The sequence below is a fragment of the Nematolebias whitei genome, chromosome 15, assembly GCF_014905685.2.
Source record: "Nematolebias whitei isolate Nwh7 chromosome 15, NemWhi1, whole genome shotgun sequence".
In the NCBI taxonomy this organism is placed as follows: Eukaryota; Metazoa; Chordata; class Actinopteri; order Cyprinodontiformes; family Rivulidae; genus Nematolebias; species Nematolebias whitei.
In genome coordinates this window covers 24,091,675-24,106,002 of record NC_056512.1, presented here as the reverse complement: position 1 = coordinate 24,106,002, position 14,328 = coordinate 24,091,675, and the positions used below count along the sequence as shown (strand labels likewise).

General features: G+C 38.5%; 1 protein-coding gene across 1 annotated transcript in view; it reads left to right on the top strand.

Annotated features, from left to right (window-relative positions):
- Window positions 1-14,328, top strand: part of dnah10 (dynein axonemal heavy chain 10) — a 29,572-nt gene that overhangs the window by 3,398 nt on the left and 11,846 nt on the right. Inside the window, exons 7-42 of the mRNA XM_037688507.1 lie at window positions 501-731; window positions 882-1,072; window positions 1,209-1,407; window positions 1,522-1,704; window positions 1,820-1,990; window positions 2,329-2,502; window positions 3,720-3,883; window positions 3,967-4,118; window positions 4,218-4,382; window positions 4,460-4,667; window positions 4,765-4,921; window positions 5,022-5,501; window positions 5,589-5,747; window positions 5,829-5,945; window positions 6,069-6,171; window positions 6,250-6,428; window positions 6,537-6,748; window positions 6,958-7,118; window positions 7,270-7,499; window positions 7,580-7,702; window positions 7,793-8,026; window positions 8,144-8,367; window positions 8,460-8,729; window positions 8,816-8,999; window positions 9,093-9,227; window positions 9,335-9,487; window positions 9,652-9,840; window positions 11,166-11,312; window positions 11,725-11,916; window positions 12,060-12,178; window positions 12,265-12,423; window positions 12,535-12,670; window positions 13,171-13,293; window positions 13,376-13,507; window positions 13,620-13,836; window positions 14,100-14,219. Of these exons, the coding sequence (XP_037544435.1) occupies window positions 501-731; window positions 882-1,072; window positions 1,209-1,407; window positions 1,522-1,704; window positions 1,820-1,990; window positions 2,329-2,502; window positions 3,720-3,883; window positions 3,967-4,118; window positions 4,218-4,382; window positions 4,460-4,667; window positions 4,765-4,921; window positions 5,022-5,501; window positions 5,589-5,747; window positions 5,829-5,945; window positions 6,069-6,171; window positions 6,250-6,428; window positions 6,537-6,748; window positions 6,958-7,118; window positions 7,270-7,499; window positions 7,580-7,702; window positions 7,793-8,026; window positions 8,144-8,367; window positions 8,460-8,729; window positions 8,816-8,999; window positions 9,093-9,227; window positions 9,335-9,487; window positions 9,652-9,840; window positions 11,166-11,312; window positions 11,725-11,916; window positions 12,060-12,178; window positions 12,265-12,423; window positions 12,535-12,670; window positions 13,171-13,293; window positions 13,376-13,507; window positions 13,620-13,836; window positions 14,100-14,219 (6,493 nt within the window). The remainder of the gene's footprint in view (window positions 1-500; window positions 732-881; window positions 1,073-1,208; window positions 1,408-1,521; window positions 1,705-1,819; window positions 1,991-2,328; window positions 2,503-3,719; window positions 3,884-3,966; window positions 4,119-4,217; window positions 4,383-4,459; window positions 4,668-4,764; window positions 4,922-5,021; window positions 5,502-5,588; window positions 5,748-5,828; window positions 5,946-6,068; window positions 6,172-6,249; window positions 6,429-6,536; window positions 6,749-6,957; window positions 7,119-7,269; window positions 7,500-7,579; window positions 7,703-7,792; window positions 8,027-8,143; window positions 8,368-8,459; window positions 8,730-8,815; window positions 9,000-9,092; window positions 9,228-9,334; window positions 9,488-9,651; window positions 9,841-11,165; window positions 11,313-11,724; window positions 11,917-12,059; window positions 12,179-12,264; window positions 12,424-12,534; window positions 12,671-13,170; window positions 13,294-13,375; window positions 13,508-13,619; window positions 13,837-14,099; window positions 14,220-14,328) is intronic.

The following is a 14,328-nucleotide window of genomic DNA, read 5'->3' as shown; positions in this document are numbered from 1 at the left end:
GAGCCTTGGGGGACACCCATGGAGATGGGAGAAGACTGGGAATGAAATAATTTAAGCTGAATGAATTGAGTGCGGTCAGAAAGATAAGATTTGAACCAGTCTAATGGAGTACCTGAGATGCCAGTGGAGGTTAGTCTGTTGAGGAAGATAGAATGACAGATTGTGTCGAAAGCAGAACTTAAATCAAGTAGAATGAGGATAGACAGAAGACCAGAGTCAGCAACAAGAAGAAGGTCATTAGTTATTTTTATTAGAGCTGTTTTGGTACTATGGTGGGGGCGAAAACCAGATTGAAACTCTTCATAAATGTTATTGTTGGATAGGTGAGAGTGAAGTTGACTAGCAACGACTTTTTCAAGAACCTTGGAAATAAAGGGCAGGGACCATCTTAAATATTACAAAAATCATGTCCATTGAATATGTTTGATAGGAGTGGGCATGGAAACATATTGTGCAATCTAGTGACCAATCTGAAACTTTCACTTCTCATTTTTCTCCAGGCACCTGGGCCAATGGCAGAGATCGAACTTTGGCAGGAGCGTGCTTCTGTTTTCAGCACCCTGCTTGATCAGCTCAAAGAGTCTGTGGTTGAGAAGATCTTGGAAGTGATGACCAAAACAAATGCAGGCATTGTTCACACCCTCAATGGAACTATTGCTGAATTAACTAAATACCATTTAGAGTCAGATGAAATTGCACGCTTACTTAAGACATTGGAAAGGCACTTTATGGTAAGCTATGTTTTTCTAAAAGGCTTTTTGCTGTTGATCCTTTACACTGGCTGTCTTTGTTTGTATGAATAAGCTGACAAGTCTCCATAAAGTGCATTTCTGTCACAGTATCCTCTTCACCTCTGTCACTGTTACTGTTGTCTTTTATAGAATCTGGCCACTGGAGCAAATTTTGCCATCATGCTGGAGACCATCCCTCATATGATGGAGAGCTTGCAGCTCGTGTGGATGTTCTCTTGCCACTACAACTCAGATGAGCGTATGGTGCCTCTAATGGAGCGCATTGCCTGGCAGCTGTGTGAAAGAGTGGCTCAAGGGATAGATGTCCACAAGCTATTCAAGTATGTGTGGTTGTGCTTTAATTTTAGGAATCAAACCAATACAATTTGTTATTATGTGATGTTAATATTAGTCAGTGGTTTGTTAAGATTCTAATTTACTCTTTAAGTTAAATTCAAAATGTTGTATCTTGAACAGGGAAAATAGGGAAGAGGCCAAATCCCTGGTGTTCGAGGCTAAGCAGGCTCTTGAGCAGTGGAAGTTGTCCTACTTTGAGATACGTGCAGAATTAGAAAATTTAGGCAGAGCTCCTCGCTGGGAGTTTGATTGTAAAAGACTGTTTGAGAGGAGTGATTACATGGCTTCTGTCTGCCAGGATCTATGCACCGTGTTTCAGGTTGGTGCACTTTATGCAACTCTACCACTCACAGAAAAAATCTTGACTACTCGTACAGTAATTACATTTTTAAATGTATATTTGATAGAGGTCACTTGGGTTTGTGTTTTTCAGGTGCAGGAGGAACTCAACAACATTTTAGGCCCAGAGCTGAAAGGTACGAAAGACCTGAATGAAGTGGTAAACAAAGTGGATGGTCTGGTTTTACCCATTCAGGAGGTCAGCTTTAATCCATTCAGCATCTTAAAAAAGACTAATTGGAGAATGATCCTCCAAGATTTCAACACAAACATGAAGGTTGGTTTGGGATAATATATGAACTGTATCAGTTCATATCTAAATATCATTTTGTCTTATTGCAGTTTTTTTAACATTTATTTGCTTAAGCTGATACATTTTTCGTGTCTTTTAGGCTGTTGAGGGAGAGATAATTGATTTTATCGACCTGTCTTTTAACAAACTGCATTCCTTGGCTGCTACCTTTGAAATGCTACAGAAATTAAAACAAATCCCCACTACACAGACCATCAACAATCATTTGATGACAAAGTTAAATGACGTCCTTATCAAGTACTGCAGAGAGGTATTGTATTATCATAATCTGGAACAGCAGCAGATTGCCTTAAGTAATGTTTAAAAAAATTGTTAAGTTTTCATCATGACTTGCACCTTAACCCAGTTGACAAACTTCGTAGCAATACTGTAATTGAACTGAATCAAATAATCACAGTTGATTAATCCACAATATCTCTTAAAATTGCATTCATTATTGAACAGTATGTTTAATTTCCCTCTGAGATTAAAAAGTACTTTTGAATTTGAAATAAAATAAGTTTTGGTTTATTCAATTTAGCTGCTTTACCACTTATTGTAAGGGCTTTATAATAGTCTGCAGCAAGTAAAGGTCTTCTTCTGCTACAGGTTGACAGCATCAAGGAGATCTTTGAAAAGCAGAAAGACAAACCACCTCTTAAGACCGAGCCTCCTGTGGCAGGATCAATCAGATGGGCCCAGACTCTTTTTTACAACATTAAACAACCCCTCCTTCCCTTCCTGAAAATGCCTGAGTTGCAAGAGAATAAACAAAGTGAAAAGGTTAGTTATTTCATGGGTCTTGTATAAATTAATACATCAAATTAAAACTGTTCAAATGCCAACTTAATACTGGAAGCCTTTTATAACTCATTGTTTTCTGCTCAGGCAAAGGAGAAGTATGTGGAATTGGCAGTGCAGATTAAGAATTATCAGGCAACGAAGTATGAGTGCTGGCTGAAAGAGGCAGAAAACACGTTGTCACTACTAATGAAAAAACCTCTGTTACTTATTAAAGAAAACCAAGAAATGGTATTAATCAATCACTATTACTTTCATAAAGTTATCTTTATATTGTTTTGCTAAATATTCACTCATTGGCCATTTTTTAAGTACACCTGTTGAACTGCTCGTTAACACAGCTAATCAGTCAATCACTTGGCAACAAATCAGTGCCTCAGGCATTGAGACATTGGAAATGTTCAAGACGACTTGTTGAGTTTTCAAATCAAGCATCAAAATGAGAAAGTGAATTGAACTTGACTTTGAATGGGGTCCGAGTATTTAAGAAGCTGCTGATCTACTGGTATTTTTTACACACAACCATCTCTAGGGTTTGCAAAGACCATCAGAGAAACAATCAATTATTTTTTTTATTGTCTAATTTTGGAAAGCTTGTGTGAACTGTCACCTCAGTTTCTGGTTCTAGCTGACAGGACTGGCACTTGGTGCGGTCTTCTGCTGCTGTAGCAATCTGCTTCAAGGTTGGCTGTGTGTTCAGGTAGAGTATTCTGCAGAAATTGGTTTGTAATGAGTGGTTATTTGAGCTACTCTTGCATTTCTGTCATCTCAGACAAGTTTAATCACTCTCATCTGACCTCTGGCATTAACAAGGCTTTTTCTTCACCCAACTGCTACTCACTGGATATTTTTGAACCCTAGAGAAGCTTGTGTGTAAAAATCCTAGTAGAGTAGTTTTTAAAATGACACATCAACCCATATGGCGCTTTCAACCACGCCACATTCAAAGCCACTTAAATCCCATTTCTTCTCCATTCTAATGCTCTACTTGAACTTTAGAATGTCGTCTGCACTAATTCTACATGACTAAAGGCATTGAGTTGCTGCCTTGTAATGGACTGATTAGCTGCGTGTGTTAATGATCAAGCGTGCCAAATAAAGATGCCAGTGTGTATACAAAGCAACGCTTTATCTCTTCAATAACCAGCAAAAGCAATAAAAAAGCTTATTTCAAAGTTTTCAAATTTTGTTTTTTCAAGGATGTGTCAATACCTGAAGGAAGCCAAAAAAATGTGCGATACGTTGTGAACTTTTCTCCAGAAATCACAGAAATAATTTCTGAGACAAACTATCTTGTTTTACTGGACTACACTGTTCCCCAACTGATTCAACATGTAGCTCTACAAGAAGACCAACTCCTCAGGTAATTACATTCACTAAAGCAGAATATATGCCAAATGTTAAACTCACTAATTGGTGTCTTTTTCTTCATCTGTATGGTTGTAGGTATGTAGATGCTCTGAAAATACTTGTCAGTCGTTATCACTCTGTGATGGACAGCCTGAGTGAGGTGCATCTTGATATGCTGGCACCGCATATAGAAAGAGTCAAAAACGAGATCAAGTTTGGACTCAAAACACTCAGCTGGGGCTCCTTAGGTATTTACATACCTATATAAGTAAAAATATCTGGAATTTATCTACAATTGTACACTTTTAAGATTATTGTTGAAACTTGTGGCGTGTGCTTGGTTTTAGGGATACCTGACTTCATCAATCGAGGTGTCAGTGCTGTCTCTACATTTGAGTCTGTGGTCAATAAGATTCACACAATCGAAAGGGAAATTGATTCCAAGTTACAGTCAATGCTGATGACCAATCTACTAAAATTTCCAGTATCTGATAATTCAAGTGACTTACCAGGTAGAACTATTAGAAAGATCTATTACTAGTTGGAAGAAAAACAAATTGAGAATAAATCATTAATTTCTTCTTTTAAGGTGTCAGGGGTTTCTGTGCACACATTGAGGAAGAGCAGGCCAAGACTTTGGATTTTCTTATGAAAAAATATGCTGACATAAGTTGCTTAATCATAAAAACGGAAAATTTGACCTTGGAAACCAGCAGTGGTAAAGCCAAGTGCATGGCATCGTACTACGCATACTGGGAACGCAAAGTGTTTGATTCCCTTCTAAAGATGGTGCAGAGGTAATCACATTATTACTTTTTAATTTGCAGCCTGGTATTTTTGAGATATAGCAACCAGTTTTTGAACTATTGTAACATCTCTTGCTGGCACTTTAAGGAGCATTCAGACGTTCAACATGGCACTGATGGGAAGTACTGCTCTTTTCCAAATTGATGCCATTTTGTCTGCCCCCAAGATTGTGTTACAGCCCCAAAGTAAACAGATATACTGGCTGATCATGCAGTGCATTAAAAACTGTATCGATAGTACCAAGGTGGGGTTATCACTATTATTATTATTATTATTATTGTAAAATTATTTATAAAGTATTTGTATCTAGCACTAAATGATAAGTTTATCACTTCTGTGTTAAGCACTTTCCACGTTGGATGCATGGGACATGCATCGAATGCCCACCACAACATGTAGATGGTGAAGAGGAGTTGGTGACATTCACGTTCTTCAGTGATGTATGGCAGCATCCTCAGATAAATGAAAGTGCATCGGCAGTGTCCAAAAACATCCAGCAGCTGCTGCTTTCTGTGGATCAGTACCTTATCTACTGGAAACGTTATCGGTCTCTTTGGAGAATGAACAAAACCATTGTCAATGAAAAATTTGCATCAAAAAATCCATCCTATGTTTTGTATGACGACAAGCTACAGTTCTTTGCTAATATTAAACAGCAGGTGATGCAAGAGCCTCTGAGCAGGACGGAGCACTGTATCCATCTAAACTTGGAGCCACTGGTTAACACAGTGTGGGAAATAACGGAGTCCTGGATCACTTCACTTGGTAGCCTGCTCAAGAAGCCTGCCAGAGAGAATCTCTTCAACTTGAAAGATGAACTCATGGTACTGAACCATGCAACACATGCAAATGTTTCCATTGTAAATATTTTTGTGTTTTTGTTTGTAATTTGCATTTATTCTACAAAACAGCAACTCTCGAAGAAACTGAAGCAGAACCCGGACACCTTTGAGGAGCTAAAGTCTGTCCTTGGAACTATTTCAGACATCAGGAACATGTCTGTCGACGTGGAGTTCAGATTCATTGACATCCAGGAAAGATACAGAGTCCTGGCCATGTACAAATTGGAGGTACTGTGTTAAATGCTAAGCTGTTGCACAGAAATTTGCATTTTCTGCCTTGGTTAACCTACTGTCCTTTATGTGCTCTAGGTTGGAGAGGATGAAAAGGAGTTGGTGGCTACTATTGGACAGGTGTGGAGTGACCTGTTCGCAGAATCTAGACAAGTGGATCAAAGTCTGAGAGATATCAAGATATCATTTACTGTGGTAGAACATGACACCCCCCCCCCCCCCCCACACACACACACACACAATGTTTAAATGAAAGAAATATATTTCAGAAATGCAACTATATAGACCCTACACCTTTCTTGTTATTGTTTTTCAAAGATTACAAAAGAGACGATTGAAGACTTTAAGCAAGATTTGTCCATCTTTGTTGAAAGTTTCAACATGCATGGTCCTGGAGCTGTGGGTGAAGATTTAGATAAAGGTGCTTGAATCAGGCCTGTATTTTATTACATACTGTAGTGTTAAACGTGGAAATGTTAAATTACTTCTTTTTTTTCAGGGCTAATCATTATGGGAAAGTATGAGGCAGACCTTGCCAAGATGGTGGCCCAACAACAGGAGCTCACCAATGCTGAGAAGTTGTTAGAGATGCCTTTCACTTCATACTCAGAGGTTGTCAAGATTCAGAAAGACATGAGTGGATTAAGACAAATTTATGATATTTATAAAGCTCAGAAGGTGGGAAAATTGTTGCTGTTGCTGAATGTGTACATTTTCTTGTCTGTGCACGTTACCTGTTCTCGTTGAGTTTGTGAAGTTCATGAGTTTGTGTTTTTTTTATTTCAGAATGCAAAAGCAAAGTGGTCTCAGACCTTGTGGGTAGATTTGGACATCCAGATGCTGCAGGAGGGTATAGAAGGTTTCATCAAAAGTCTGAGGCAGCTGCCCAAAGATGTGAGGGCGTTACCCGTGGCTTTTTTTCTAGACGGGAGCATGAAAGAGTTCAGAGAATCTCTGCCTCTTCTGCTAGACCTGAAGAATGAGGCTCTCAGAGACAGGTTAGTCTGCAGATTAATAAACCAGGCATAAAAAACAAGACTCACATTTATGAAAAATGGCTAATCACAATTTATTAATAAATTTACATTATTTTAACAACAACAGAATATAATAAATAGATCTAACGAGGAAATGTTTGTGATCTTCCCAAATAAATTTAATGAAACGTATTTTTTTACTTCTAATATTTTACTTAACATTTTTTCAGGCACTGGAAGGAGCTAATGGAAAGGACTAACACCAGCTTTGAGATAAACCCTGATTACTTTACTCTGGAGAACATGTTTTCTATGGAGTTGCACAAATTTGCAAATGTCATTGGCGACATTGTCACATCAGCTGTAAAAGAGCTAAGCATTGAGAAGGCAAGCTTCCCTGTTTATTAACATTCATTTATTATGAAATATTATAAACTAGAGTAGAGTTGTGTTTAATTGTAGAGTCTTAGCATTCAAATTACACAATATTTACAAAGCATGTTAACTGCTTATGCATTTTTTATGTGCATGATTCCAGGGAGTGAAGGGGGTGGCTGAGACCTGGGAGAACATGAAATTCAGTATGCAGCCTTATTTTAAAGGCATCCAGGAACATGGTTTTATTCTGGGAGCAGTGGATGAGATCCTGCTGAACGTGGACAATGATATCATGAACTTACAGAGCATGGCGGGCAGTCGTTTTGTTGGACCTTTTTTTGGCGACATACAAAAGTTGGAAAAAGATTTGTCTCTCATCAGTGAGACCATAGAGGTCAGTGCAAGCTGTTAGATTTTTTATTAAACTTCAGATAATCCCCCAAACTGTTTGCTGACAAAATGCTTTTTGCATAGATTTGGTTGATGGTGCAACGAAAATGGATATACCTGGAAAGCATCTTCATTAGTGGGGACATTCGTTCTCAGTTGCCTAAAGAAGCTAAGAAGTTTGATAACATTGACAAGAAGTTTAAAGAAGTGAGTTGTCTTTTAATACGGTTCCAATAAAAGTAAAAATGTATTTTTGTTTTACTTTTCCAACGAATACATTTTTTTGTTGGTGTGTAGATAATATCTGACACTGTAAGAAGTCCAAATATTAAGCGAAGTTGCCTGGTTCGTAACCGGCTAGCAGACCTGCAGGCCTTGAGTATTGGTTTAGAGAGGTGCCAGAAGAGTCTTAATGATTACCTGGACTCCAAACGAAATGCATTCCCTCGCTTCTTCTTTATCTCTGATGATGAACTTCTCAGCATTCTGGGGAGCAGTGACCCTACCTGTGTCCAGGAACACATGATCAAGGTATCAGACCACTGTAAAAATAAATAATTAAAATATATACATATATATGTGAATTATTTCTTTGAATTCACCATGTGTGTGAAATACTTTGCCATTTTTTTCTTTTTGTTGCACTAGATGTATGACAACATAGCATCTCTTAGATTTGATATGGAAACCAGTGGGGAGACAGTAGTTAGAGCTATGATGTCTGCTGAGGGTGAGGTGATGGAATTTAGGAACCCTGTCCCAGTGGAAGGAAGGGTGGAAGAGTGGATGATGGGAGTACTAGAGGAGATGAGGAGGACTAATAGGCTTATCACCAAGGAGGCAATCTTCTACTACTGTGATAAAATGAGTAGGTATGTGTCAAACAGAAAGACAGCTTCATTGGTCTCGGTGGTATCTGTGATCAAATAGACCACATTAAATTAGTCCCTTCTATGTTTTTCAGAGTGGACTGGATACTGCTGTATCAGGGCATGGTAGTACTGGCTGCAAATCAAGTGTGGTGGACCTGGGAGGTGGAAGATGTCTTCAAAAAGGTGAAGAAAGGAGAAAAGCATGCACTTAAGAACTATGCTGAGAAGATTCATCTCCAGATTGATGAACTAGTTACACGCATTACTCAACCTTTGAAGAAAAATGACAGGCGGAAAATAAACACAGTGCTTATCATTGATGTCCATGCAAGAGACATTGTGGACAACTTTGTTGACAACAGGTGAACTAAGCCTTTTACAAATTTTGCTTTTAGTCTTCAGGACAGAAAGGTGTGCATATGCGATAAACCTTTTGATCTTTCCCCAGTATAACGGATGCACAAGAGTTTGAATGGGAAAGCCAGCTAAGATTCTACTGGGTGAAAGAACATGACAACCTGTTTGTGCGGCAGTGCAGCGCTTCATTCTCTTACGGTTATGAATATATGGGACTGAATGGTCGCTTGGTTATAACCCCATTGACAGACCGGATCTACTTGACCCTTACACAGGTCAAATAGTTTTTAATTATCTAAACAGACACTTTAGACTGGTATGTCCATTTGTTTTGTAACGTTATGAATATTGGCAAATTTGTGAAACAGGCCCTCTCTATGTATTTGGGCGGAGCTCCTGCTGGACCAGCTGGTACAGGGAAGACAGAGTCCACCAAAGATCTGGCTAAGGCTTTAGGTCTGCTGTGTGTGGTTACAAATTGTGGTGAGGGCATGGACTACATGGTAAGATGCATCAACTATTAAACGTTTTGTGATTCCTTCTTGCTGACAAAAATTTACATTTATCATTTCTCAGTAGTGTTTCTTTTATTCTTTTTCTCCTTGTTCAGGCTGTTGGCAAGATCTTCTCTGGCCTTGCCCAGTGTGGAGCTTGGGGCTGCTTTGATGAGTTCAATCGAATTGATGCCTCAGTGTTGTCAGTTATTTCTTCACAAATGCAGACCATTCGCAACGCTCTCATTTTACACCTAAAAAGGTTTCAGGTAAATTTGTTGGACAATATTTATGTAGCATATGAAATAGATGCTTTATATAATAAGTGTTTTTGTGCTTTCAAGGACATATGGCTTACCATGTAGGGAGTTTTAATCACCATTTTATTGCAACAGAGTTTTTGTTTGATAACTTCTTTTTCATAACACTTCAGTTTGAAGGGCAAGAGATCAACATGGATGACCGCATGGGCATTTTCATCACGATGAATCCTGGTTATGCAGGACGTACAGAGCTGCCAGAATCAGTCAAAGCTCTCTTCAGGCCTGTGGTGGTGATTGTGCCTGACCTTCAACAAATTTGTGAGATTATGCTCTTCTCAGAGGGCTTCCTAATGGCCAAGGTAGCACATGAGCACAAAACATGTTTAGTTTATAACATTACCACTTTTAAGTTTCTTTTTTTCCACTTGCTCTTGCCGAGATCGGATGCTTCTCCCATCCCCTCCCTCTCCACTTTGCTTTGCTGCTCTGTCTGTCTGTGAAACTGCTTGTGAGCCTCTCTTGCATATCCTCCGAACCATAATTATGGACTTGTTTTGATCAGTTGGTCCCTCAACTCAATTTACAACATTTCTTCAAAGAGAAGACAGGCTTTAGGTGAGCCGATTTGCCTTGTTGGCATGCATGCAGCTGGATATCTCATCGACTGGAAGACTTGATGATGTGTCTATCTCTGCTGCAATTAGTGGATTTTAAGGACGCATATTGGATTTACGATAACTGGTTCCTGCTTTTTGGATTCGGCTGGTTGCTGGTTTTATCTACACTCAAGGAAGTCGTCGGCAGCAAATTTGGACCCGATCACGCTGCTTGCCTTTATGATGGCTTGGTTCGTGTCTTGAGTACCTGGACTCAAATGCTTTGGGCAGAATGGATCAGATCTTGGGGATTTTACTCAGTCACGTTCCTTCGGTGTGGCCATGTAATATGGACATTTCAGAACCGAGTGGACCAACACAGACTCAAGGTAGATATCATTAAGTTCTGCCTGTCCCCAAAAACACTGTGTGTTTATCTGAATTTGGCTCCCTTGGTTGGCCTTGAAGGCCATCTTATCTGAATTCGCCTGGAGAACAGGTGATCTGATGCTCACCACCCCCTCCCTGAGGAATTTCCAACTGATAACCAGATGAAACCAGATGAATAAACTTGTGTCATCATTTCAGGACTCTTGGATTCTCATATATGTTATTCTTGGTCATTTCTCGACATACCTCGAGAATGTTTATGGATCTCACCTGAGGACATTGATTGATTATTTCATCCTTATCAGAACTCTTACAGTGACCTCGAGAGCATCTATGAACATGCTCACCGCTCTCGCTTCCCTCCTCTGCAGAATGTCTACGTCACTATGTTCTTATTTGTGCGAGGTGTTTTTTAATATCAGAGTTTTTTCTTCTCAGGCAGGAAAAAAAAGTCAGATAGGAATTTTTTCGCCTCCAATTCCAATTCCTACTTGTGTCCAGTTTATCACTTTTTTGTCTGTCCAAACAGGTCTCACTTGTAAATGAGTCTTTGCGGTTCAATGTGATTTATCTGTTTAAATAAAGGTTGAATGAAAAAAAAATGTAGGAAAAAATTGACCTAGGTTTCAGATAGATGATTTTTGATTCTGTTCAAATCATTATTTGTTTTTTGTTTTTTTGACTAATATTAATTTGAGGTGCTGGCAAAGAAGATGACTGTGCTGTATAAACTGGCCCGTGAGCAGCTGTCCAAGCAGTCCCACTATGACTTTGGCCTACGTGCTTTGAAGTCTGTCCTGGTGATGGCAGGAGAGTTAAAGAGAGGCTCTCCAGACCTCAATGAGGTAGTGAAGCACTTAGAAGATTGACAGCTGTTTAAAATAGCAGGAGTGTTCTACCTATAATATCACTGCAACATTAACACGCTTAGAAAAATATACTTTTTTGGACTAAATGTTTTCAATGTTTTAATAAACTGTAACTTTTATTGCTCTTTTACTTATCTATCATTTTGTTAAAATACGTTTACCAAAACTGCTTTAAATCACCCCACTTAGTCCTGTCTTTAAATAAATGGAATATATACAGAAGTACAAAAATGTGCCTGAAAATATACAGAAGGATGAAAGTGAAGTGAAAAATGGAAAAAAGCAATTTGTTTGACTTTCAACCTTGGAAAATGTTTTTTTCTTGAAAATGTTTGTGTTTATTTGATCAATTGTATATTTCTTCCTGTGACATCTTTCCTTTGAACAGGATGTAGTGTTGATGCGTGCGCTCAGAGACATGAATCTGCCAAAGTTTGTGTTTGATGACGTCCCTTTGTTCCTTGGACTCATCTCAGACCTTTTTCCTGGATTGGACTGCCCTCGTGTTCGCTATCCTGATTTCAATGATGCTGTGGAACAGATACTGCAAGAGAACAAATATATTCTTCTCTCTCACCAGGTGTGAAATAACTTTAATCTGTTAGTCTTTTTTTTATTTTTTTTTATCATTTACATAGTTAATGAAGGTCACTAGTAAAATATACCCCTAGCATATGAATGTCTTAAAATTGATTTCCCCTGTTTGAATGCTGCCTATGGTAGGTGGATAAAGTTGTGCAGATATATGAGACAATGATGACCAGACACACTACTATGATTGTTGGCCCAACAAGTGGAGGAAAATCAGTTGTCATCAACATATTATGTCAAGCACAGACCAGGTTAGAGTCAGTTTACTTCATGCATTTTTTTCACCTCTTGATCTTTAAAATGGTCATTAGTGACGTTCTTTCTTTCTCCTTATCAGACTGGGGATGCATACTAAGTTATATCCTCTGAACCCTAAAGCCATGAGTGTCGTTGAACTTTATGGAGTACTTGATCCAGATACTCGTGACTGGACTGATGGGATTTTATCCAACATCTTTCGTGATATCAACAAACCTACAGACAAAAAAGAGCGGAGGTAAAAAAAAAAAAAAAGTTGAAAATCAAAGACATACGTATGTGCACAATTTGAGAGGGATTTCCTTAAAATACTTTGCTTTCAAGGCATAATGTTATTGGTAATTTACAGGTATATTTTGTTTGATGGGGACGTGGATGCCCTTTGGGTGGAGAATATGAACTCTGTCATGGATGACAACAAGCTTCTCACTCTCGCCAATGGGGAACGGATCCGTTTACAGAGTCACTGTGCGCTGCTTTTTGAGGTTTGGGTTTTGAAATTGGTTTGAGCAGAATTCCTTTGCCTGAGCATTTCTGCAAAGCAACACTTAGTAAAAGTGGTGTAGTCTACATTTTTGTAGTGGGTATACTGTGCTCAGAAACCAAAATACACTGGCTAGTACAATGTAATCGTCAATTTATTTTTTGATTTTCAAGCATATTGAACATTTCCAAATTTCTCTGATGCTTTTATTTGAATAAATGAACAACAAACTTTGTACAACAGTTGGTTTTGTAATAAAAACCTTATAGAATTCATAAGAGTATCAAAACACTGCATACAGATTGATTGTTATGGAAGCACTTAACTGCCATTTAACGTATCAATGACACGTGCCGAATGATATGTCATGTATCGTTGAGTACTTTTAAGTGGGTATACTGAAATTATTAAGCTTTTCTAGTGGGTATACTCTGTATACCCATGTATCGCGTGGACTACACCACTACGTAGTAGAGTCCTAACCAAACGTTGCCGTCACAGGTTGGAGATCTGCAGTACGCTTCACCTGCTACTGTGTCTCGCTGTGGGATGGTTTTTGTTGACCCCAAAAACTTGCGATATACCCCATACTGGGCAAGATGGGTGAACAGCAGACCTGAGCAGGTTACAGAAAAATACTTTCATTGTGTAAATTTTTTTGCATATTTAAACTGAAAATTTTATACATATATTTATGTTTTTACAGGAACAAGAGGTGCTTCACGGACTGTTTGAGAAATATGTACACGGATGTATTGACATGATTGTAGATGGTATTGTTGATGGCAAACAGGGTCAGAAACTGGAGACGGTCGTCCCACAGACAGACCTGAATATGGTAGGTTAATCTTATCCATTGAAAATTTGTTCTAGTATCTAAAATGATGTTTTAAGGATGAAGGAGCAAAATGATACTCCTTGAATTGAGTGTGTTTTGATAATGCTTTCAGGTTACTCAGTTGTGCTTGACACTTGAAGCATTGCTTGAGGACGACTGCAGCAGCGCTGATGTCCTGGAATGTTACTTCCTGGAAGCGCTGTACTGTTCACTGGGAGCCACATTGTTAGAGAGTAGTAGGACCAAGTTTGATGAGTTTGTCAAAAGGCTATCCTGCTTTACCACAGAGTATGATGAAAAAGTCCTTGTTGGGCCTGGTGAGATCCCAGGTATTATGCAAATCTCTTTCTACTCTCTTTTTACTTTGTATATATATATATATATTTTTTTTTTTGAATAATGATGAAACCACCATTCATGCTTAAATTCATGCATTTTTATTTTTATTTTGATTAAAAGGGAATGTCAGTTTCAACATAACAGTAATAAAAAGATGTGTGAAGGAAAATGTGTTCTTCAAAAGAATATACCGTATGTGACGGTATTTAAAATAATGTGTGAGAATAATTGCCCATTGACTCCCTGCATACAGGATACCTGCCAACTCTGTATGATTTCCATTTTGACGGAACACAGATGAAGTGGGTTCCTTGGAGTTCTTTGGTCGCCAAATACAGTCACAGCCCTGAAATAAAGTTTGCTGATATCCTAGGTAACAATTACCTCTGTGAGCTGTGTTGGAGAAACAATGCATAAAGTACAGATGAAATACATGCAATAAGTACTAGTAAACATATAAGCATATATATATATATATATAA